Source organism: Ovis canadensis, chromosome 2 (assembly GCF_042477335.2).
Source record: "Ovis canadensis isolate MfBH-ARS-UI-01 breed Bighorn chromosome 2, ARS-UI_OviCan_v2, whole genome shotgun sequence".
Lineage (NCBI taxonomy): Eukaryota > Metazoa > Chordata > Mammalia > Artiodactyla > Bovidae > Ovis > Ovis canadensis.
This window is the reverse complement of record NC_091246.1, coordinates 216,844,273-216,869,791: the sequence shown is the minus strand read 5'-3', so window position 1 is coordinate 216,869,791 and position 25,519 is coordinate 216,844,273. Positions and strand designations below refer to the sequence as shown.

Here is a 25,519-nt window from a genome sequence, read left to right as displayed (position 1 = left end):
CTCCTAAATGGCCTCACTCTTCCTACTTTTGCTAGACACTACCTAGAAGCAGAGACACTGGAGAGAGTTTTGAAGGTCAGGTAGCAATTATCCAGGCAAAACTGAGCATTGGTTAGGAAAGTGGGTCAGCATTTCAGTCAGAGGAAACAATGCCTATGAAGGAATGGAGTTTTAAAAGAAGTCATGAGTTTCAAGCAGGTGGAGGAGAGTCAAGTAGTCGGTACAGTTAGTGAGTAATTTGGTGGTGGTGGTCTATAGAAACAGATGAGGTTCACATTAGGATGTTTCTTTTATACTAAGCCATCAGGTTGACTTGTACCTTGATAGAAATGGGAATAATCCTTATGTGTAGTACTTCATAAGGATTTTTAAATTTCAATTTGATAATATTATGTAAAGGAGCCAAGGAAACTGTATAGAACTAAACAAACAAAAGCCCCTAAACTTACATGCTGCCCAAAAGTCACCTTATTAACATAGCAAAAGATAATTGTTCCGCTCATCTCTTTGAACTGAACTGAACTGAACTGAAGGATTATAAGGATTTTGTGGCAGAAACAAGGGGGAAGACAAAATAGTATATATTTCTTTTAATAAATCACAATATCACAAATTCCAATGAAATTTCCAGAGAAATTAACTGAATGGATGAAAAGAAAATTGGGAGTAATCAAGAAAGGTTTAAGAAGAAATGTAAAGAGTATAAATTATAAAATATTAATCTGTTATACAACAATAAATTTAGTCAAGATTTCAGTGGTATAAAATATGAGCTACAAAAGATTCAAGTATTTATAAATATTTTATATATATGAAGATCAAGAATCAAATTACTTCAAAGAATATACTAGTCAATAAATAAAATTGGCATAATTGACTTACTCCTCAGGAAAAATTTAATTTAGCCTATCTTAAATTAATACATTTTATTTACCAAATAAAATCAAGATAGATTAAAATTTAAATGCAGAAATATAAAGCCATAATAGTACTAGAAAAAAATTTGGCTATTTTTTTTTTTTTTTCCTAACTGACCTGGAGTGGAAAAGGACTTTATGAGAACGTACTGGTCCTGAACTTAAAACACAAATGTACATCAACAGGTGAGTGAACAAACAAATTGTGATATATTCATATGACAGAATATTACTTAACAATAAAAAGGAGAAAAGTATTATATTCAATAATTGTGCTGGGTAAAAAGAGCATGTTTTCACTTATACAAAATTCTGGAAAACTGCAAACTAACCTACAGTTACAGAAAGCAGATCAGCGGCTGCCTGTAAATGAAGAAAGAGTGGGGTTCAGAAAGGGGAAAATTACAAAGGGCACAAGGACATTTTAAAGGGTGATGGATATGTTCATTATCTTGATTATGGTGATGTTTTCATAAGTGTATATAACAGTATATAATAAGGCACAGAGTGACTGGAGCTAAAACATTGGGATTTCATTCAATTCTGACTTTGAGTAGATAAGAATCCATGTTATACTTTCAATAGTAGCCATATAACAGAAAACTTCCTTCTAAAAGAAGAAACAAGGAGATTAGAGAAAATACAATTAATTGACAGAGAAGGAAAAAAATAGACAGAAAATACATAAGTATATAAAAAGTATAAAATAAAATAAAATGGAAAATATAAATCCAAAATGTCAGTTATCAAAATGAATAATGAATACATTAATGGGATAAAAGACAAGAATGTTTATAGTGGATTTACAAAACAAGGTTTAGTCACATTCTAATTAGGAAATAAAATCCTAATATTTGAAGACACAGAAAGTTAGGAAGGGAGGGAATAGGTATAGATATGTAAATATAATTAAAAGGAAGTTGGTGTAACAATAATAAAAAAAAACTTTGAGGTAAAAAGTATCGTTAGGGGAAGCACATTGATTGAAACTGCCCACCCTGGCCAAGCACCATAGTAGCCATTTGCATGAGTTGCTTTACGACAGGAGGTCCTGGTAAGGAACATGGAACTAAAAAGCCTCCACCAACCGGAAGAATTCAGGAAAGGTCAAAAGGAGACACCACATGTCAGACCACCTCCCAGAATCCTTCTCTCTGGCATCCATCTTGGCTGAATAAGGCATGCACCACCAGGAAGGACTCTGATTCAGAATGATTGGCTAAAGACAACCCAGAAACTAATCCCATCACCATAAAACCCAAGACTGCAAGCCATGTGACAAAGCTGTTCTCCTGAGTTCCCTTACCCTACTGCTTTCCACCCGGGTGCCCTTTTCCAGTAAAATCTCTTATTTTGTCAGCACATGTGTCTCCTCCAACAATTCATTTCTGAGTGTTAGACAAGGGCCCAGTTTCAGGCCCTGGAAGGGGTCTCCCTTCCTACAACAGTATTATTAGGTATAAAGATGGTTACCATAATGTTAAAAGGAAAACTAAGCCAAGAAGCTTAAATTCTTAACAGGTGTGTGTGAAGCCGCTCAGTCGTGTCCGACTCTTTGTGACCCCGTGGACTGTAGCCTGCCAGGCTCCTCTGTCCATGGAATTCTCCCATGGGAATCTTCCCAACCCAGGGATCAAACCCAGGTCTCTTGCATTGCAGGCAGACGCTTTATCCTCTGAGCCACCAGGGAAGCCTAATAAGAATGCTACCAAACACTTAAAGCAAAAGCTGAGAGACATGTAAGGGGAAAATAAACAAATAATAATAGTGGTACTTTAACACACATTTTTCAGTTAAATAGCAGATCAAGCATATATAGAGATGAGCAAGACTGTAAGTAAGTCACTGCAGATGGTGACAGAAGCCATGAAATTAAAATATGCTTACTCCGTGGAAGAAAAGCTATGACCAACCTAGACAGCATATTAAAAAGCAGAGACATTACTTTGCCAACAAAGGTCTGTCTAGCCAAAGCTATGGTTTTCACAATAGTCATGTATGGATGCGAGAGTTGGACTATAAAGAAAGCTGAGCACTGAGGAATTGATGCTTTTGAACTGTGGTGTTGGAGAAGACTCTTGCAAGTCCCTTGGACTAGAAGGAGATCCAACCAGTCCATCTTAAAGGAAATCAGTCCTGAATATTCATTGGAAGGACTGATGTTGAAGCTGAAACTCCAATCCTTTGGCCACCTGATGCAAAGAAATGACTCCCTGGAAAAGACCCTGATGCTGGGAAAGATTGATGGCAGGAGGAGAAGGGGACAACGAAGGATGAGATGGTTTGAGAGGGTAACAGGCAAGAAGGCTAGGGGTCCTCACACAGGAAATATGCTGCAAGTGTCAGATGTTTTTTTCTCTCTCTTAAGAGTGGCAAGAGGAAACAAAATACAAGTGTCAGATTTTTTTCCCTTCCCTATGCAAAATTAAAAGGAGTTTTCTTTTAAAATTCTGTGTTGCCATGACGACACCAGGTTCCACCTGAACTTAACTTTTCTCAAACCTTGAGCTAACCAATGCATTTTTCTTATGGATATGTTTTTCTTAAGCTATGTTAATGAACTATGCATTTACCCTAGACTCCGTCTTTCTTCAGAGGAGCCTGGTGAGCTGCAGTCCATGAGGTCGCTGAGAGTCGGGCACGACTGAGCGACTTCACTTTCATTTTTATGCATTGGAGAAGGAAATGGCAGCCCACTCCAGTGTTTTTGCCTGGAGAATCCCAGGGACAGGAGAGCCTGGTGGGCTGCCGTCTATGGGGTTGCACAGAGTTGGACATGACTGAAGTGACCTAGCAGCAGCCGTCTTTCTTCAAGTGGGTTCCTCATAAGATTCAGAACTGATAAGGGCTCAACAAACCAGTATGTTTTACTCATACATTGTTCTCCTAGTCTATGTTAATGAAACTATATATTTACTTGGAAACCTGCCTTTTTTCAAGATTCATGGCCTGGGATGACTCACCTTGTACCAATGTTATCTCAAAATGCATGTTGTGGGTGAGGGGCCTGGTACCACTCTAAGTTTTGAGACATTTCCTTTCTCTAATTAACAGCTTGCTGATAGGTATATAACACATACTATCAAAGGCTAGCAGGGGGGCACTCTTTCTGCCCCCTTCTGATGTCTCTGTCAGAAGCTTTGTCTATCTCTTTTATATTTTAATAAAACGTTATTACACAAAAGCTCTGAACAGTCAAGCCTCATCACTAGCCCTGGATTTAATTCTCTCCTCTGGAGGCCAAGAATCCCAGCATCTTTCATGGTTCAGCAACAACCTTTCAGTTGGATGGCATCACCAACTTGATGGACATGATTTTGAGCAAGCTTTGGGAGTTGGTGATGGACAGGGAAGCCTGGTGTGCTGCAGTCCATGGGGTCGCAAAGAGTTGGACACAACTGAGTGACTGAACTGAACTGAACTGAACTGAAGACCATAAGAGATCTGAATACTACACTTAACACTGTTTTCTTGTACCTTGAAATATTTACAAATTAAGAATCAAAAGACATTCTAACATGTATACTATCATGTAAGAATTGAATCGCCAGTCTATGTCTGACGCAGGAGAGAGATGTTATGGGGAGGGAGGTGGGAGGGGGGTTCATGTTTGGGAACACATGTAAGAATTAAAGATTTTAAAATTTTAAAAATGAAAAACTAAAAAAAAAGAAGAAGCAGTTAGAGACATAGGTAAAAAAAAAAAGAATCAAAAGAAACAGAAAATTCATCATCTCACATAAACCTAGTACTCTAACCATAGTTGAATTCCAATAGAAATTAACAGCAAAAAGATAAAGCTCTAATCAGTTAGCCAATTTAGAAATACACTTTGAAATAACTCATGGGTCAAATAAAAAGTTGCAATGAGAATTTTTAAAATATTACATGGAATGATAATGATTCCACATATGAAAACTTGTGAGATACAGATAAAGTGGAATGAAAAGAGCATTTAGAGTATTACAAGACTATAGCAGGATAAAGGAACCACAAGGAAGTAAAAAATAATGATGTAAGCATCCACCGTACTGGCCAAAAAGTTTGTTCAGGTTTTTCCCTAAGATGAATAGAAAAATCTGAATGAAATTTTTGGCCAAGTTAATACTTCAATAAGTTTAAAAAAAAGTAATAAAACCCCAAACAGTACAGAAAAAAGGAAAGTAAAAGAGGAGCATATACTAATAAAACAGTAAACAAAGGAAAATAGGATTAACAAAATCAAATGTTATTTTTTGACAAAACTAATAAAAATTAATCAAGAAATACAATAAAAGGTGTGATCAAGATATGATCATTAAAAAGCAGACATAACTAGATATGGTGATGGTTTTATAAATAGAAGAAAACACTATGATTGATGGGATTAAAGTTTGAATACCCAGATGAACACATATCTATCCATCTGCACTGAGTCAAGAAGAAATTAAAACCTAAATAGGCCCATCACCTTTAAAAATGGAATTGTAGTAAATAAAATTTATTTTTTAAATGTATCAAGCCCAGAAAGTTTACAGTCAAATTTCATTAAACATTAAGGAAAAGGGAATTTCTAGTTGTATACAAAGTGTTCCAAAGACAGAAAAAGAAGGGGTGTTCATGAGACTATTATAAATTTGCTACCAAAATCAGACAACAGTCAGGAGAGGAAAACCACAAGGCACATATATGAGCATGGATGTAAAAATAACAAAATATTAACAAACTCCATCCAGCAATGCACACGTTGGGTTTTCCCCAGGAATTTAAGGATGGCTTACTATTAGAAAGTCTATTAAAGTAATTTACTACCTAAAAAAATTATAGGAGAATATACCCACATGATTTTCTTAGTAGATACAGAAAACCTTTTATGAAATTTATTAACTTATTAAAATCAATAACAAAAATCAGAAACAAGTTATGATAACAAGACAATAAGATATTGGTAGAATCAGGCAAACAGGGAAATGCAACACAATGGAGAACCCAAAATCATACTCTCACATATGTGTACACTGACACTAATACTCAATAAAGGTACACATTTGCAGCAAAATAACCATTCATGAAATGGTGAGAGAAAAACTGAGTTATTTATGTGGTAGAACCAAATCCTTATTTCATACCATCATGTATCAAAAAAAGGGCAACTTTAGATGAACTAGAGACTTTGGAAAGGCAAAATAGAAGAACACTAAGCATATTGAAAAACAGAGACATTACTTTGCCAACAAAGGTCTGTCTAGTCAAGGCTATGGTTTTTCCAGTGGTCATGTATGGATGTGAGAGTTGGACTGTGAAGAAGGCTAAGAGCTGAAGAATAGATGCTTTTGAACTGTGGTATTGGAGAAGACTCTTGAGAGTCCCTTGGACTGCAAGGAGATCCAACCAGTCCATTCTGAAGGAGATCAGCCCTGGGATTTCTTTGGCAGGAATGATGCTAAGGCTGAAACTCCAGGACTTTGGCTACCTCATGCAGAGAGTTGACTCATTGGAAAAGACTCTGATGCTGGGAGGGATTGGGGTCAGGGGGAGAAGGGGATGACGGAGGATGAGATGGCTGGATGACATCAATGACTCGATGGGCGTGAGTCTGAGTGAACTCAGGGAGTTGGTGATGGACAGGGAGGCCTGGCGTGCTGCAATTCATGGGGTCACAAAGAGTTGGACACGACTGAGCAACTGAACTGAACTGAACTGACTGAAGAATATTTATGACCTAGTATGACAGGATCCTAGGGGCTTCCCAGGTGGCTCAGTGTTAAAGAATCTGCCTGCCAATGCAGGAGACATGGCTTCCATCCGTGGGTCAGGAAGATCTCCTGGAGAAAGCAATGGCCACCCACTCCAGTATTCTTGTCTGAGAAGTCCCATTGGCAGAGGAGCCTGGAGGGGTACAGTCAATGGGGAGCCACAAAGAGTTGGATGTGACTGAGTATGAGTGAAAGGATTCTCGAAGAAGATAACTTTCCCAACTATTTTAAAAGAGTACTGATAAATGTGACTATTTCAAATGTAACTATGTTTGATACAGCATACAGGATGCTTGGGGCTGGTGCACGGGGATGATCCAGAGAGATGATATGGGGTGGTAGGTGGGAGGGGGATTCAGGATTGGGAACTCATGTACACCCATGGCGGATTCATGTCAATGTATGGCAAAACCAATACAGTAATGTAAAGTAAAATAAAGTAAAAATAAAAATTAAAAAAAAAAAGCAGAGACAAAAAAAAACCATAAACTGAAAAGTTTACAAAATGTAAAACATAATTGCGATGTATTTAGCCTACAAAGGATTAGTCTTCTTCCTAATAAAGAAGACATGTTTTTAAGACAGTAAGAAGACAAATAGCTCAAATGGGGCAAAGGGTATGGAAGGAAATTTCACCAGAAAGAAAACATAAAGAGGGAATAAACATAAGAGAGACTTCACTTCGTGAATAGTCAGGGAAATGTAGCCTTAGACCACAATGGGATACCACTTCATACTCAACAAATCTGAGACTACAGAAAACTGAAGACACTGAGTATTCAGTTCAGTTCAGTCGCTCAGTTGTGTTCGGCTCTGCAACCTCGTGAATCGCAGCACGCCAGGCCTCCCTGTCCATCATCAACTCCCAGAGTTTACCCAAACTCACTGAGTATTACTGAGGGTAAAAATACTCGGGAATACTCATACACTGCTGGCAAACTCTCTCAGGGTGCAATTTGGCGGTATCTAGTCAACACTCCAGTGTTCTTGCCTGGAGAATCCCAGGGACAGGGGAGCCTGGTGGGCTGCCGTCTATGGGGTCGCACAGAGTCGGACACGACTGAAGCGACTTAGCAGCAGCAGCAGCAGGATAGAAGGAAATGGCAACCCCCTCCAGAGTTCTTGCCTGGAGAATCCCAGGGATGGGGCAGTCTGGTGGGCTGCCATCTCTGTGGTCACACAGAGTCAGACACAACTGAAGCGACTTAGCAGCAGCAGCAGCAGTCAACTTTAGTCCCTACCTTACGGTACAGAAATTCTACCTTAGAAAAGCTCTTGCTTGTGTACAGAGGAAGACATGCACAAGAATGTTTATTGCAGCAATTTTGTTACAATAAAACACTAGACAATATTTTCAAAGTCAGCCAAAGGAGAATGGGCAAATAAATGCTGGTAGTATATTCATTTAACAAACATGAATTAAGTGTTACATGATTTATCAGACTGGGGTGCTTGTAATGTTGTTTTATATGGATGCTGATTACTCTAGTGTACTCACCTGTGAAAATACATGAAGCTAACCACTTCAGTGTTGTGTACTTTTCTCTGTTTCTTTAGAGAATTTTAGCCAACTAAGATCCTGAACTTTCTCAATATGGACTAAAAATCCACTATTTATATATACAGAAAGCCTATACATATATACACTATATATAATCTTGTATAATACATACATTTTTATATACAACTCTGTATATACATTATATATAAAATATAAATATATAATGTAAATATTTATTATATAATTTGGGGGGCAGTATATCTCTTATTTACCTCCAACCCCTGCTCCCTGACCCCATCCACTCTCCCTAAGACTGGTCTGTATAGACTGTACAGGAGGCTCCCATGCCTTTGGCTCCAGGATGAATTCTGCAGAAGGAGGCTCCCACAGAACGTGGGAAGGAAAAAAGACACCGATTCCTTCCTCAAGCTCCTCCCTCCCAGAGATCTGCTTAGGGCTGTCATGGAAGGTCACAGATCTTATTAATCACTCTCCACAGAGTTCCCTAGAGCTGTTCTGTCTTTTTGCCCCTCAAAGAGGGGGATAGGGAGAAGGGAAGTTGGTAAAAATGCAAAACTCCCAAGTCTTATCCCAAACTACTAAGCCACTATTGCTGGCAATGCGATGTAGGAGTCTTTATAATATCTCCAGGTAATCTTTTTTATTCTCATTGAAATATACTCGATTTAAAATATTATGTTAGATTCAAGTGTATAGCAAAATGATTCAGTTTTCTATTATAGATTATTACAAGATGTTAAATATAATTCCCTGTGTTACACAATAAATCCTTGTTGCTTATCTATTTTAAGTATAGTAGTTTATATCTGTTCATCCTATACTCCTAATTTCTCCAGGTAATTCTTAAATAATTTCAATAAGATTGGAGGGCAATTGCCCTAGAGAAACAAATAATGCATGATTTTTGTACTTGTAAGTCAACATCCAAAACAATTCCTACATGGAAGCACTAACTGGAATGATATGTTGGCAGTTTTGTCTCCCTGAGGGTGCCAGATGATTATATTTATGTCTACACATAAAGCTTATTTGACTGAAAGTAATTACTGATGTACAGTTGACTCTCATAGTCATTAACTACTTTCTAACAGACAAGGTCAACTGACAATCAGATGTACAACAGCAAAACTCCCACTGATAAAGAGTTGCACTCAGAGACTAAAAATGATTCTGTAACTTAGGCAATCAAAATTTGCTAAGTAAATTCACATTTCAATTGCTTAATATTTAAAGAAATTCTATTCGAAACAAGAATGAACTTAACAAGTCATTCTATAGCAAACATTATAACGTGAAATACCTCAATTTTAAATGTCACTCAAGTACTAGTTTATTTGGCTTAAAGTGTGAGTTACACTGGGGCGAAGAATCAACAAAGGGCAAGAATCAACAACAATTTTTCACTTTGGACAGAACTATCAGACAATCAACTTGTCACTAAGTAACCAATAAAAGTTATTGTAATTAACTAATTAACTATCTACCTAATTAAATGTGAGAAAGAAACTTACATAAGTGAGTAAAGATGATATGAAGGCAGCTCATTGTATAATATGATAGAAGAGTTCTTTCCAACTTTAATATTCTATGATTCTATAAGTTATTTTGTAGGAAAAAAATGAAAATTTTCTGAAAGGATGAATACCAGTTTTATTCTAAAATATACATAAAAGTAATGAAGAGGAGTATATATACAAAAAAAAAATGATAATGTTTATATCTACCTGATAAGCTCATGGATGATTTTCAATTAAAAAAAAATTTGATACCTTAAAACTTTTTCCATAATTAGCATATACTTTTTGATATGCATAGAACACATTATGACAAAAAAGGGTATCAAAAAAAGATAGGAATTGTCTTAGTATATTTTCCAAGCAACTATTTTTTAAGGAAACCAAGTTATTATTAATCAGTGTTGGGAGATGCTAGTAGAGCGCATCTGAAGCAGGAAAACACTTTAGAAATAATAGATAATCTATGGAGGCAGAGAACTGTGGAAATTAGTCCTGACCCCATGCAGTACTTAATGAAGCAGAAATTAACTCTATGCATATGGTAATTAAAGACGAAACCTGACATTAATTTTAAAAAACGAGCTATCTCTTCTATGATTGCCGAGTTCCAGAAAGAGTGATGTTTGGTTCAGTCAAGGTCAGGACAAAAGAGATGGTGAATTGGATTTCTTTGATAAAAGCAGATAGCTTTTGTTCCTAACATATTTGCATTGTTTTGTTATTAAAGTTCTCTTTATTCCTGATTAATACATGAACTCCTCCCATGAAGACACATTAGAATTAGCATATCCCCCCCAAAAAAGAATTAGCATTTCCTGAAAGGTCTACCTTCTGCATCATTTCCATGGCAACCAGCCACTGCAGCTAGGCAAAGAGAAGACATAATTCATTTTTCTAAAGTGCCACTGAGTTCATATCTAATTCGCACATGTAGGTTTATGTGTGCTATGTACTGTGTACACATAAATATGCCAAACAATGCATATATAGAGAGAGGATTGAGTGTGGCAGTATTCAAAAATGGGAAAAAACAATGTCCTTTCACAAAGAGGTAACTTTGAACATCATTGTTATCTTTGTCTTTATATGCAAATCAAAATAAAGCGATTAACAATCAATTTTATTAGAGGAAAGAAAATAATTTGCTATTTATATTTGCAAATTTCCATGCTTACTATGGTTGAGAAAAATTACGCAGGAAATTTAAGTTCCTGGGTATTTTATGACCTCAGTATTTCACCCTAACATTGTTTCACAATTTTTTAAAGTCAGGCAGAAGCACAGTATTATATTTGAGGTAAGAAATAACATTTAAATTAAACTTCTTAGAAAATGTATAACAGAATTAGTGAAGAAGGAATATGAAGATACTTAATAACATAATAAAAATAGACATACAGTCATCTATATATATCTCTATATACATAAAATGATGGTTACATTGTTATCATTATTGTTTATTGAAATTAGCCTCCAAAATAGCCCTCAATACCTGCCTCCTAATATTCATAACCTTGTGCAATGTCCTCTCACACTACACTAGGATTGGTTGGTGTGATACAGAACATAGAAGAATCGATGGCATTTACCTTGGTAATTGGATGCTAAAGCTGAAGCTCCAGTACTTTGGCCACCTCATGCGAAGAGCTGACTCATTGGAAAAGACTTTGATGCTGGGAGGGATTGGGGGCAGGAGGAGAAGGGGAGACAGAGGATGAGATGGCTGGATGGCATCACTGACTCGATGGACGTGAGTCTGAGTAAACTCCAGGAGATGGTGATGGACAGGGAGGCCTGGCGTGCTGCGATTCATGGGGTCGCAAAGAGTCGGACACGACTGAGCGACTGAACTGAACTGAACTGAACCTTGGTAATTAGGTTACAAAAGACACTGAAGATTCCATCTGGAGATTAGGCTATAATAGACAGTGAAGCTTCCATCTTGGTTCCTCACACACTTTCTTGGATAATGTGTTTTGGGGGAAGCCAGTTGCCATGTCATCAGAAGCTCTTTTGAGAAGCCCTGGTATTGAAGAACTAAACCCTTTGGTCAACAGCTAGATGAATCACCTTGAAAGCAGACTCTCCAGCCCATTCAGGTCTTCAGATAACTGCAGATCTGGCTTGTCATTGAGAGACCCTGAGCCACAGTCATCTAGCTAACCGCTTAGCTAAATTCTGGATTTGTGATCCTCAGAAACTGTTTGAGATAATAAATGTCTTTCACTTTAAGCTGCTAAGAAATTTTGGTAACTTCTTGTATTGCAGTTGTTAGCTAATGCAGATTTTGGTATTGAAAATAAGCATGGAAAAAGAAATGTGAAGTGAAAAATTGAGAAAGGTGAGCTTGGACATGAATGATCATGAAGACTTAGGTATGATGACTAAGGAATTTGAAATGTATCCTAAAAACTATGGCCACTGAGGATTTATTAACAAGGGAATCAAATGATAAGATATGCATTTTAAATTACTTTTGTAACATTATATAGGTAATGGATTAAAAGGAGGCAACACTGAATATAGAGATACCATTAGGGTCACCTGCAGAAATCCAAATAAGAAATGATAGGGATCTGAACTAAGTCAGTTACTGTAAGGTTGGGGAGGAGGAGAGGATTTGAGAGAGATTAAGAAGGCAGAATGTAAAAGTCTTGGAAGGGAATAAACCTCACATTATTGACTAGAATGTCTGGGTTGATAGTGGTACCATCTACTGAAATACAGGAGGCAGGAGAATACATTTGGATTTAGACAGAGTTTGAGGTACCTGGAAGGAACAGGAAGAGCTTTCTATCAGTCTCTTGATTACATGGGTTTGGAGCTTTAAAGAGTTGTCTAGGTAAGATGTAAAGGTTTGAGGGTCAGCAACATATAGTGAGTGACTGAAACTATGGCAGCAAATAAGACTACTCAGAGGGAGAATGTGGGAGGAGAGGGAAACACCAACAGCAAGAAGAGGGCCATGGAGGAGAAGCCAAAGGAAAAGTCTACAAAGATTCAGCTTGAAACGTAAGGGAAAAGAAACCAGTATAACGTGCAAAAGAAGAGGAGGAAGTGACAGGAAGGACAGAGTGGCGATGGGGTTAAAGTGCTGAAAAAGCCAATTAGGTCAGAACCAAATATGGACTAAGTTTCAGGTCTATTGGGAGGGGTCAGAGGAAAGTGATGTTAAGCATTTGTTCCCCAAAATGACCAATTATGGCAAATAGCCACAACACTTCCTCCTTTAATTTAATGAGGGATCAAAAAGAAAAGAGGCTTCCATAAAAACATAATTAAGAAGATGGGTAGGTTTCTATAGGAACCTCTGTGCTCCGTCTAAATACCTGTCTTCTTGTGGAAGAGTAGTGAAGAGTGTAGACCATGGAACTGTCTAGACTGAGCTCAAATCTAGATCTTCTGCCTTCTAGCTGAGCGTCTTTGAATGAATCATTTAATCTCTCCATGCTTCGGTTCCTCATCTTTAAAATAAGCACAGTGTCTTCTTCGTGTGGCTACTGTGAAGATGAAATTTATGTACTTATTCAGTGCCCATCATTAAGGCCATGTGCCAGGCACTAGAGATAGAGCAATGAATAAAAGAGATCTGGTCCCTCTGCTCATGCATTTTACAGTCTAGTGAAGGAGACAACTATTAGACAACTAATCTATTAGACAACACAGGTCTTTGAATTATGGTTGCCAGTTGTACTGTAAGAGAACACAGGAGTTCTGTGATCAGATTTAAAATTTGCCAAAGCTTCTCTAGGAAGTAAGGAAATAATATTTAAATCGAGTCTTGAAGAAGGAGGAGCTGGTTAAGTAAAGAGAGATGGAAGAACCATCCAAGCAGATGGAATAACATACTCCAAATCTCAGAGCTAAGAGGAAATATATTGCATGCGAAGAACTCAAAAGACATTGGAGCCTAGTGATAGGATGTGAGTAATCGCCTGATGTCAGACAGGAGAACTTGATAACAGCCAGATAATGTGGAGCTTTGAGGGGTATTTCAAAGATTTTAAATTGTATCTTGATAGCAGTGGGCAGCCATTGAAAAAGTTAAAGTATGGGAGTGGCATGATTAAGTTTTTTCATGACTCTGTATATCCTTTATTGGGCAGTTACAAGAGCAAATAAGAGGAGACTAACAAGCATGCTGTTGCAGGACTCTAGGCAGGAGGTGATGCGTGGCTTGGATAATATAGTGGGGGCCACAGACACAGGTGGAAGGAAGCAGGTTCAGAATACTTTCATATATGATTTTTCTCAGCCTTCCTCATGCCATAAATTTAATAACTACTCACAGAGTTATTCAAGCCATAAACTTAAGTTATGCTTGACTCTTTTCTTTTTCTCACTCTTCACATCTAGTCATTGCAGCTCTATTTTAAATATGTCCCAATTTCAGCCTCATCTCAGCCTTTCTACCCTTACTACCTCTATCCTAACCAAGCCACCTCTTCTCCCACCTGGACCATGGAAAGTGTCTCCTAACTAATCTCTGTGTCTGCTTTTCTTCCCAAGTCTATTCTCATAAACCATCTGGAGTGATCTTTAAGAGGTACAATTCAGTGACATTACACTCTACTGCTCAAACAGCTCTAATGACTTTTCATCACACCTGGAACAAAATTCAAATTTCTTACCATGGCCTCCTGGCTGCTCTGTGATCTGACCCCTTATGGCCTCTCTGGCTTGATTCCCTCACCTTGTCCACTTACTCATCAATAGCCCCTGGTCACACTGGCCTTCCTTCCATTCCTGGAATACACTGAACTTATTTCCACTTCAAAGCCTTTAGGCTTGTTCCCTCTGCCTGGATTGCTCTTCCCAGATCTTCCTGAGGCCATCTCCTGCATATTATTTAGATCTCTAAGAGAAAGAGCCCACTCCGTCCTTATTTGCCTTCTTATCCTTAGATAAACTGAAAATAATTTATTTATGCATTTACTCTCTTCTATCTGTCTGGAGCCAGAAGAAGGTAGATCATTTTAGAACAAAAAGGCAAGTTAATACTGAGAGGAAATATCTATGGATCTTTTTCCAGGGTGGGGAGAGGTATAAGGACATTCTGAATATGTATTCAGAATACATAAAAACTCTTACAATTCAATAATAAGAGGACAAATGACCCAGTGAAAACTTGGGCAAAATGTTTAAATAGATATTTCACCTAAGAAGATACTCAAATAGCTTATAAAGACATGAAAATATACTTAACATCATTGCTCACCAGGAAAATATAAATTAAAACCATAGTCAGATCCCACATCACACCCACTGGAAAGGCTATAATAAAACAAAAATAACACATCCTGTCAAAGATATAGAGAGAAATGAACCCCTAGACATTTCTGGTGGGAAGGTAAAATGGTATAGCCATTTTGCAAAACAGTTTGGTAGTTCTCAAAAAAAAAATTAAATTTACCATACAACCCAGCAATTTCATTCCCAGGTATCTATCCAACAGAATTAAAAACATGCTCATCCAAAAATTTATATATGCATGTTCATCAAAGTATTATTCACAATAGACAAAAAGTTATAAACAACCCAAACATCCATCAACTGATGCATGAGTAAACAAAATGTAGTACATCCAAATGACAGCATATTGTTGTATGGCTATATTACAGCAATAAAGAAGAATGAACTATTGACATATGCAATGATCTAAAACACCATGCTAAAGGAAAGAAGTCAAATGCTTTTAAAAGACCACACATGGTATGATTCCACTTGTTTGGAGTATCCAGAATTGCAACCATATACAGACAAAAAGCATGTTAAGAGATCATCTAGATCAGGGTGTGGGAACAGGAGTGACTGAAATGGACACAGGGGATATTTGGGGGGTTATAGAGGTGTTCTGAAATTGAAGTGTATTGATAGTTGCAGAATTTTGGAAATTTGTTAAAAACCATTAAATTGTAGACTTAAAAGGGTGAATATTATGGTATATAAATTATACTTTAATAAAGCTATTTTAAACATACCACCTTTTAAAACACTATCCATTAGACAGTAACCTTATTTGAAAACAGGTATATACAAACGGTTTCCTCCCCTGTTAGGTGGAGTTTATAGATGGGCACAAAGGCAAACCTCATGAATCCAGGTTTCCTTAATTTCATCAGAGAGCAGGAAGAAGTGGACTAATGTTTGTCCTAGAGAAGGCATTGGTAAGCAAATTCACTATGACACCAGCTAACAGAGGCAGCTTTGGAATGTTCACAAAGAATAGATTCCCAAATTCCCTGTGCGTACTTTAGAGGCACCCGTTCTTAATACAACGATCTGCTAGTATGAAGTATTTTTATACATTAAAGCAGATCCCTTCACATTCCTGCAACATAATCTTTTGGTAGCATCATTTGAGCTTCCACTTTTAAATACTTAAAATTCAATTTCAGACATCTCATTAAATCATGTCTTACCACGCCTGAATGTTTAAACGAGCTTTTTAAGAATACATACAGCTATTTCTAGACGTATTCACGTAATTATACTCTGACCCAGAATATGTATACAAATATCATACATTTACACGTTTTAAGAGACAGAGTAGCTGGAAATTCATATTTAGTTTTGAGGATCTGGAAATACATTTTTGTCCATCATATTGCAGTCATGTACCTGGAGTGTGATGGTCCTCTTTCCTGGGAAGTTTGGGAAGACAGACTTCCATCAAGGGAGTTTCCTCGGTGGCAGCCTGAAATGGTGGCCTTGGGTGAGATGGAATCTGACTGGAATGTTTCACAGACCACCTGGAGTCCCTTTCGGGGTTAGAGACAGTAGATTAGTGTTTTTTGTTTTTGTTTTTTTTTCCCTTCAGGAATATCTTCTAGAATTATCATATTATTGTACATACATTGTTTTTTAAATTAAAAAAAATTTGCAGCATAAGTATGTCATAGACAAAGGGATTTTGCCTTTGTCTAAGAAGGGATAGAAACAGGCTTCTAAAGAGCCCCTGTATCATTAAAAGTCTTTTAGGCAAAGTACTTTTATGTTCTTTATTTCATTTTGCCCTTGATTCTTTTCTCTTTTCACCTCCATATCCAGTATCTACAGAAGAAGAGCTGCAAACTAATAATTCATCAAAGATATGTCAGTACCGAGGTGAATGGAATAGAGTCATGAGGCAGAAAACAAGGGTAAGTGAAAAACAGCTAATCAAATCAAAGTCAAAACATGAAAATGAAAGTGCAAGGTTCAGATTTTTTCATCATTCATCAGAGGGGAGATGTAAGACATTTTCCCCAAATGAACACAATAACTTTTACTTGTAACCACAAATTCATTTCACTTTATTGACAGGGTAGCTTCCTTTAATTACATTTATCTAATAAATGTAATTCTGCCCAATGTGAGATATTTTCCCATCAGTATTACAGATAAATTTATTTGCTAAAAGATAGACCCACAAAAACTGATCATAGTATTTTAACCCCTTACAACTTCTGTTGTATTTTCATATGTAAAATAAGAAAGTATTGTTCAACCATGATGCATAGAGAGAATAGAATACAGCTAGGAATTTGATAAAATAAGTCTTCTGAATGTGATCAAAGAATCCTTTAGCAAGAACATACTATGTATGTTTCATGTTAGATGTTTTGGAGATAAAAACATATTAGATGAATCTGGCCTTGAAATCAAGAACTTACAGCTAAGTTTTAAAACAGATAAACAAAGATTATAGCATCATTTCCAATAGGAGTACAATGCAAGCCACAAGTAGGAGACACATATCTTATTTTTAAAATAAAATGAAATAGGCAAAATTAAAATTTTAACTCTATATTCTGTTTAATCCAAAATTTTAATTTCAATTCATCATCAATATAAATATTACTAAGATATTTACATTTTCTTCAAAATATGGTGTACATTTTACACTTAACACCAGTTTAGGCTATTCGATCAATTCAAATAGTCATATTTCAAGTGCTCAGTAGCCAAATGGACCTGGTGGCTGTCATATTGGACAGTGCAGGTTAAAGCAATTAGATAAGAGTTCATGGGGAGTCAAGGTCTAAATAGGTCCCTAAAGGAAAGATACAATTTAGATAGGTAAAGGGAGGAAAGAGAGCAATCCAGCATAAGGGAACTGTCTGAGCAAAGCCTCAGAGGCTAATGTTGCAAGCCCTGAATCCTGGGAGCAACCCTTTACTAACTGAAGGGATAATGGAGGTCACCTAAGAAGGATGATGCTAGGTGGTGGAAGGCATAGAGAACCAGGAGGAGGAGTTTGGTCTTAAGGTGAGGGGACCCACTAAAGGCACCTAAGGAGGAAAGGATGCAATAAAAGAACAGTGCCTTGTATATAATGAGCCTCTGTGGAATGATGAACTAATAAATAAATGATGCATTAGGAAGATTAATCAGGCTTTATGAACTATATTTATATGAAGCAGGAGAGGCTAGAGGTAGAAAATCCAATCACGTGGTTCCAGCTGCAATCTACATAGGAAGACCTAGATTTAGAAGATAGCAGTGCACATCTGAGCAACAGAATGAAAAGAAAACAATATAACTCAGCAAGAAATCAAATGGAGAGGATTAAAAAGACTGAAATTTTGAATTTATGTATTTCACTGTATCTAAGATGTCTTCAGTTATAAGACATCATTATTTTATGTATGATCTTAAAAAAAATTCTGTTAAGTTCTTAGTAGTGAGGACTGTTTATTTTATAGTTATTAAAAAGGTCTACTTAGCCTTATTTATGCAGATCTTTTGATTATATACCCACCCCATGCATGTGCATGCTCAGTTTTTGTGTGACTCTTTGTGACCCTACAGACTGTAATCAACCAGGCTCCTCTGTCCATGGAATTTTCCAGGCAAGAATACTGGAGTGGGTTACCATTTCCTTCTCCAAGGTATCTTCACAACCCAGGGATCGAATCTACATCTCCTGTATATCCAGCATTGGCAGGTGGATTCTTTACCACTGAGCCTCTTGAGAAGTATAAATACATCCCATGTATATGTAAAAAGGAAAATATAAGTGAAATAAATTGGTGTAGGTATTCCTAAAATGTTTTCACATTTATAAATTTCAACTCAGAGCTGTTGATATATATTTTTCCCATAGAATAACTTACGCTCCATCAAGAGTGTTATTTCTTAAAAGAGTGTTCCACTGTCCCCTCTGACAATTCTCCTAAGCCACTGACCATGATTCTTCAAACTTAGATGCTAAAATGATCACATTTTGCTGCATAAGAATGACAATCACATCAAGATTTCTACCAGGCAGAGAGATTGTAAGAGGCTAAAGATCATGAAAAATACTTCAAATGTGTTAAAAGTGAAAAAAATTTACATCTGAGAATAGACGAAACATAGCATATAAATCACAATGTCTATACTTAGCAATTGCTCTACAGGAGACATACTAAGATGTTAACATTTTGAGTTTTGAGGGTAAAAAGGATGATGATAATGGATAATAATAATAATCCTGGCAATAATGCATGAGTTGGAAAGAGGATTCAATTTTGATGGACAACAGTAAATTGTGTTTTCCACATGTTGAACTGAAAGAGAAAGCAGGTCATCTAACACATATTAAATTAATGATGGTATACATTTCTATGTGACTTTGAACTACTCTGGCTTTCATTTCTTTCTTTTCTGAATCAAATAGTGCATGGTGAATTTACATTAAATTATATTCTGCTTTATGACACATCTTCTGTTTTATGTGGATTTGTCTTTAGTTTCCTTTAGGGGTGGGACTGTATCTTAAGCCTCCTCTCTACTTCCTCCTCCACACCCACTATAGTATTATTTTACTTATATTAGGGTTGCCTAGCAAATATTAGGAGATTCAGTAATTGAGAACAAGATACTTTAATGTGGAATGAATAATGACAACTAACATTTATTAAGTGTTACATGCTAGCTACTGAGAAAAAGCACTGGTCAAATCCTACCCTTCAAACCTCGCTATGTTCAAGGAGTATTCACCTTTCTTCTCATGGTTATAATATACTCACCTCTCGGTGTCTTGTGTCTTGATTTGGTGATTCACAGGTCTGACTTTGACTATTGATAGGAGAGCTTCTCTTAGCTGCAAATATGGATGAAATCCCATCACAAATTTTATAAGATTATATAAGTTATATAAGGTATTTTTTTCCTTTTTTCTTTTATATTTTACATATGGTAACATATATGTTTCAATGTGTGCATGCGTGCTCAAGTTGTGTCCACCTCTTTTCAACCCCATGGACTGTAACCCACAAGGCTCCTCTGTCCATGGAATTCTCCAGGCAAGAATACTGGAGTGGGTTGCCATTTCCTTCTCCAAGGGATCTTCCTGACTCAGGAATCAAACCTGAGTCTCTTGCACTGCAGGCAGATTCTTTACCATCTGAGCCATCAGGGAAGTTCATCTCTTTTTTGAATCAAAAACCCATTTTAATAGATGGTTAAAGCCTTGAAAGAAGACATTTAATAGCATGTATTGTAAGAGAACTTCCCTAGTGGCTCAGACGGTAAAGTGTCTGTCTACAATGCGGGAGACCTGGGTTCAATCCCTGGGTTGGGAAGATTCTCTGGAGAAGGAAATGGCAACCCACTCCTGTACTCTTGCCTAGAAAATCCCATGGACAGAGGAGCCTGGTGTCCATGGGGTCGCAAAGAGTCGGACACAACTGAGCAACTTTACTTTCACTTTCACTTCCTTTTCATTGTAAGAGAAATCAAACAACCGATGAAAAAATCTTTGCATTTTTAGGTTATGAATATAGATTTCTTCATCTATTCAGTCCAACTCTATAGGTTAAGGTGCTAAAAAAAATTAGCCATACTGAAAATTGTAACAGTTAATATCTACATAGTACCTAACATGAGCTTCCCAGGTAACTCAGTGGTAAAGAATCAGCCTGCCAATGCAGGATACGCAGGAGATGTGGGTTCAATCTCTGGGTCAGAAAATCCCCTGGAGTAGGAAATGGCAATCCACTCCAGTATTCTTGCCTGGGAAATCCCATGGACAGAGGATCCTATTGGGCTGCAGTCTATGGGGTTGCAAAGAGTTGGACAAGATTGAGTGACTGAGCTCACACAGTACCTAATATCTGTCAAGTTCTGTTCTAGGTGTTTTTACATGTATCAACTCTTTTAATACTTATAATAATCCCTATAATAGCTTATGGTATATTACCAGATCCATTTTACAGATGAAAACATTAAGGAATAAGGAATGTGGGGCTTCCTGATAGCTCAGTTGGTAAAGAATCTGCCTGCAATGCAGGAGACCTTGGTTCAATTCCTAGGTTGGAAAGATCTGCTGGAAAAGGGATAGGCTACCAATTCCAGTATTCTTGCCTGGAGAATTCCATGGACAGGAGCCTGGTAGGCTATAGTCCATGCGGTCGCAGAGTCAGACACAACTTAGCAACTAAAACCTAAAGAAATGAAAGTGCTTGGGGGAGGTTAGGTTATATACATGATAAAAGATCTGGGGTGAAGCATGAACTTTCCAGGCACTTTTCAAGCTATCATGTTGTACTCTTTCTACAGTTCGACAATAGGACTATTTCATTAGACAATCCCAGTAGTGAAATGCTTTGATAGCAAATAACAAACCTCCACTAAAGCAAGACTGTTAAGGAGCTGCTACTCCATCCATCATAATTATGATTAAGATGAAATAATAATAATGGCTACCAGTTATTTATTTCCTATGCGCCTGGCATTCTTCTAAGCAACTTTACATATATCAGCTCATTTATTCTTCATCATAATCCTGTAAATATTTGTTACACTATATTTATATGGGAGTTATATCTGTAATTCCCATGTTACTGATGAGGAAATGGAGGCTTAAACAGGAAGTTTAAATGACTTACCCAAAGTCATTCTTTGGTAATACCACAGCATGTGCTCCTGGTTTAGAGTTCTCATCATGTAAATGAACCCTACACCCAGGGGCCCCTAGATAACTCCCTGCAGGAATTTTCTTCCTCTTGGTTTCTTAAGAGCGAATCACCCATCACCTTCATGCCTATGTATGCTGAGACCATCCCACTAGGTGTTTGAGTCACAAACCTGTAATGATGTTCCTGATGGGCTTCACCAGTGCTGTGAAGCCAGAGACTTCAGGCTGTCTGTGTTCCCACATGGGCTGCCATATAACAAGTCCACTGGCCAGCCGAAATGTGAGGTCAGATTCCTAGAAGCAGAGAAAGAAGATCTATGTCCAAGAACCGGCTGAAGAAAACAGTCAATGCAACAATTAACATCTGTCACAAACTATTGTGTGTAAGATAGGTTCAGGGGTGTATTGTGCAACATGGGGAATATTGCCAATATTTTGTAATAACTACAAACAGAAAGTAACTTTTTAAGATTGTATTTAAAAAGAACATCATTCATAAGATTATTTTCAAAGTAGGCTGATCTTCAACATCTTCCTTCCTCACTCAGATAAGTGTTTTTAGGATAAATCAATAGGCTTAAATTATCATCACAATGGGCTTCCTGGGTGGTGCAATGGTAAACAATCCCCCTGCCAAAGTAGGAGACACAGGAGAAACTCAGGTTGATCTCTAGGTCGGGAAGTTACCCTAGACGTGGAAATGGCAACCTTCTCCAGTATTCTTGCTTGGAAAATTCCACGGACAGAGGGGCCTGGTGGGCTATAGTCCATGGGGCCGCAGAGAGTTGAATACAACTGAGCACACACATCATCATCATCATAATTACTACAAAAATCATGGTGATCTCCTTTAGGCAAAATTAGTAATTAATTAAGATGGAACTTTGGGCAGAGCACAAAATACAAATTATTGTTTTCCATTAGCACTCATCGAGTCCTTTTCATTTCAAGGGCCTAGGCAGATCTCTTTACTTATGCCTATTGATATTGATATCATCCCTCTTAAAGAGTTAATTGTCCTCTTTCTCTCTCATAAGGCAATAGCCTCAGATGCTGGCCATTTTGACTTTCTATTCTCCAGTCCATCTCTGTTCTTGCATTTCATGGAATCAGTAACCTGCAGTTAGACCCTTCTTAGCATATTACTTTGTATTGTTGCCTTCTCAACAATCTAATTCCCTGAGGGCAGAGGTGTAGCCGGCTTTCTCCTCCTCCACAATCTCTGTCACCATCACAATACTGAATTCAGTGTTAGGCACTGGCTGCACAATAGGCTCTCAATAAATATTTGCTGAATTGTACTGACTTTACAACCCATCCTCATTTAAAGTCTCTGCCAGGAAGCACATTCTCTGCTTCATCATTACACCACTTTGAGTGTCTGAGACGTTTCAAATGCAGTTGTATAAGTACAAACATATAACACTCTGAGGTTACATTTTCAGCAATGCAGCCTCTCAAATCAGCATAGACTTGAAAGCGGAGAGAGTCTGAGTGCAGATTAATGAGCACGACTGAGACCCAGGAATTCACTTAGGGTGGTGACTTGCAACCCTGGCTTGTATATAGTATAATCACCCAGGGAGCTTTTAAAACCTAGGACGCTCAGGTCTCACTTCTTTCCCCTAACCAGACCAATTAAGTTAGAATCACTGTGAGATTTGCTTAAGTTCCCCCTAGTGACTCTCGTGTTGGCTACGGTTGAAAACCACTGATCTAGAAGAACGAGAGCTAGCAAAAAATTGAAAAAGTTGGGAAGAAAAGGATTCTGCAAATGGTGAATCAATGCAGCTCAGTATCAAAGGAAGCCTCAACTGGAAATGCTAGCTGAAATCCCTGAATAAATTTCTGTGTTGGTATAGAGGGGACTCTAAGCTACAGACCAAGATCCTGGCACCACAGTGGTACTCATTATGGAGAAGCATCTAGTGGCCATATTGGAAAAGCATATAAAGAAAGCATTTGGTCAAATTCATTCAACAGTCATTCTACAAATGTTTACAGACCACCTACTGTGTACTTGGTCCTATTCGAGATTCTGGAATACAACAGGGAACAAAGCATACCAAAAACATCTCTGCTCCCCAGTGCAAAGGAGAAGCAAAGCAGAAGGAGAAAAATGGCAGGCAAGGTGTCGATGTTTTAGACAGAAAGGCCACGGAAGGCCTTCTCGTGCAGGTGATATTTGACTAAGGATCTGAATGAAATGAAGGAGCTGCCATGTAGCTATTTCCTGAAAATGCATTTTATAAAAAGGGATCAGCAAGTATAGTTGAGCTGTTTCAAATCCTGAAAGATGATGCTGTGAAAGTGCTGCACTCAATATGCCAGCAAATTTGGAAAACTCAGCAGTGGCCACAGGACTGGAAAAGGTCAGTTTTCATTCCAATCCCAAAGAAAGGCAATGCCAAAGAATGCTCAAACTACAGCACAATTGCACTCATCTCACATGCTAGTAAAGTAATGCTCAAAATTCTCAAGCCAGACTTCAGCAACACATGAACCATGAACTCCCTGATGTTCAAACTGGTTTTAGAAAAGGCAGAGGAACCAGAGATCAAATTGCCAACATCTGCTGGATCATGGAAAAAGCAAGGGAGTTCCAGAAAAACATCTATTTCTGCTTTATTGACTATGCCAAAGCCTTTGACTGTGTGGATCATAATAAACTGTGGAAAATTCTGAAAGAGATGGGAGTACCAGACCACCTAACCTGCCTCTTGAGAAATCTGTATGCAGGTCAGGAAGCAACAGTTAGAACTGGACATGGAACAACAGACTGGTTCAGAATAGGAAAAGGAGTACGTCAAGGCTGTATATTGTCACCCTGCTTATTTAACTTCTATGCAGAGTACATCATGAGAAACTCTGGACTGGAAGAAACACAAGCTGGAATCAAGATTGCTGGGAGAAATATCAATAACCTCAGATATACAGGTGACACCACGCTTATGGCAGAAAGTGAAGAGGAGCTAAAAAGCCTCTTGATGAAAGTGAAAGTGGAGAGTGAAAAAGTTGGCTTAAAGCTCAACATTCAGAAAATGAAGATCATGGCATCTGGTCCCATCATGTCATGGGAAATAGATGGGGAAACAGTGGAAACAGTGTCAAACTTTATTTTTGGGGGCTCCAAAATCACTGCAGATGGTGACTGCAGCCAGGAAATCAAAAGACGCTTACTCCTTGGAAGAAAAGTTATGACCAACCTAGATAGTATATTCAAAAGCAGAGACATTACTTTGCTGACTAAGGTCCGCCTAGTCAAGGCTATGGTTTTTCCTGTGGTCATGTATGGATGTGAGAGTTGGACTGTGAAGAAGGCTGAGTGCCGAAGAATTGATGCTTTTGAAGTGTGGTGTTGGAGAAGACTCTTGAGAGTCCCTTGGACTGCAAGGAGATCCAACCAGCCCATTCTGAAGGAGATCAGCCCTGGGATTTCTTTGGAAGGAATGATGCTAAAGTTGAAACTCCAGTACTTTGGCCACCTCATGTGAAGAGTTGACTCATTGGAAAAGACTCTGATGCTGGGAGGGATTGGGGGCAGGAGGAGAAGGGGACGACCGAGGATGAGATGGCTGGATGGCATCACGGATTCAATGGACATGAGTCTGAGTAAACTCCAGGAGATGGTGATGAACAAGGAAGCCTGGCGTGCTGCGATTCATGGGGTCGCAAAGAGTCGGACAAGACTGAGCGACTGAAGTGTAAAGGTCCTAGGTATGTCTTGTGTGTCAAGTAACAGTCAAGAGACTGTGAACCTGGAGTCAAGTGAATGGCAAAAGAGTAGAAAAAATAAGATCAGGGACATTATTGAGTTTCAAATAATATAGCCTGATGGGTCATAGTAAGTTCAATTCAGTCACTCAGTCATGTCCAACTCTTTATAACCCCATGCACTGTAGCACACCAGGTTTCCCTGTCCACCACCAACTCCCAGAGCTTGC

At 37.9% G+C, this 25,519-nt stretch overlaps 1 protein-coding gene across 1 annotated transcript in view; it reads right to left on the bottom strand.

Moving 5' to 3' along the window:
• UNC80 (unc-80 homolog, NALCN channel complex subunit) overlaps positions 1–25,519 on the bottom strand; it is a 239,685-nt gene that overhangs the window by 172,642 nt on the left and 41,524 nt on the right. The window contains exons 6-8 of the mRNA XM_069573767.1: positions 21,746–21,869; positions 19,687–19,760; positions 16,313–16,452 (exon numbers count right to left, since the gene is read on the bottom strand). Coding sequence (XP_069429868.1) covers positions 16,313–16,452; positions 19,687–19,760; positions 21,746–21,869 — 338 coding nt within the window. The remainder of the gene's footprint in view (positions 1–16,312; positions 16,453–19,686; positions 19,761–21,745; positions 21,870–25,519) is intronic.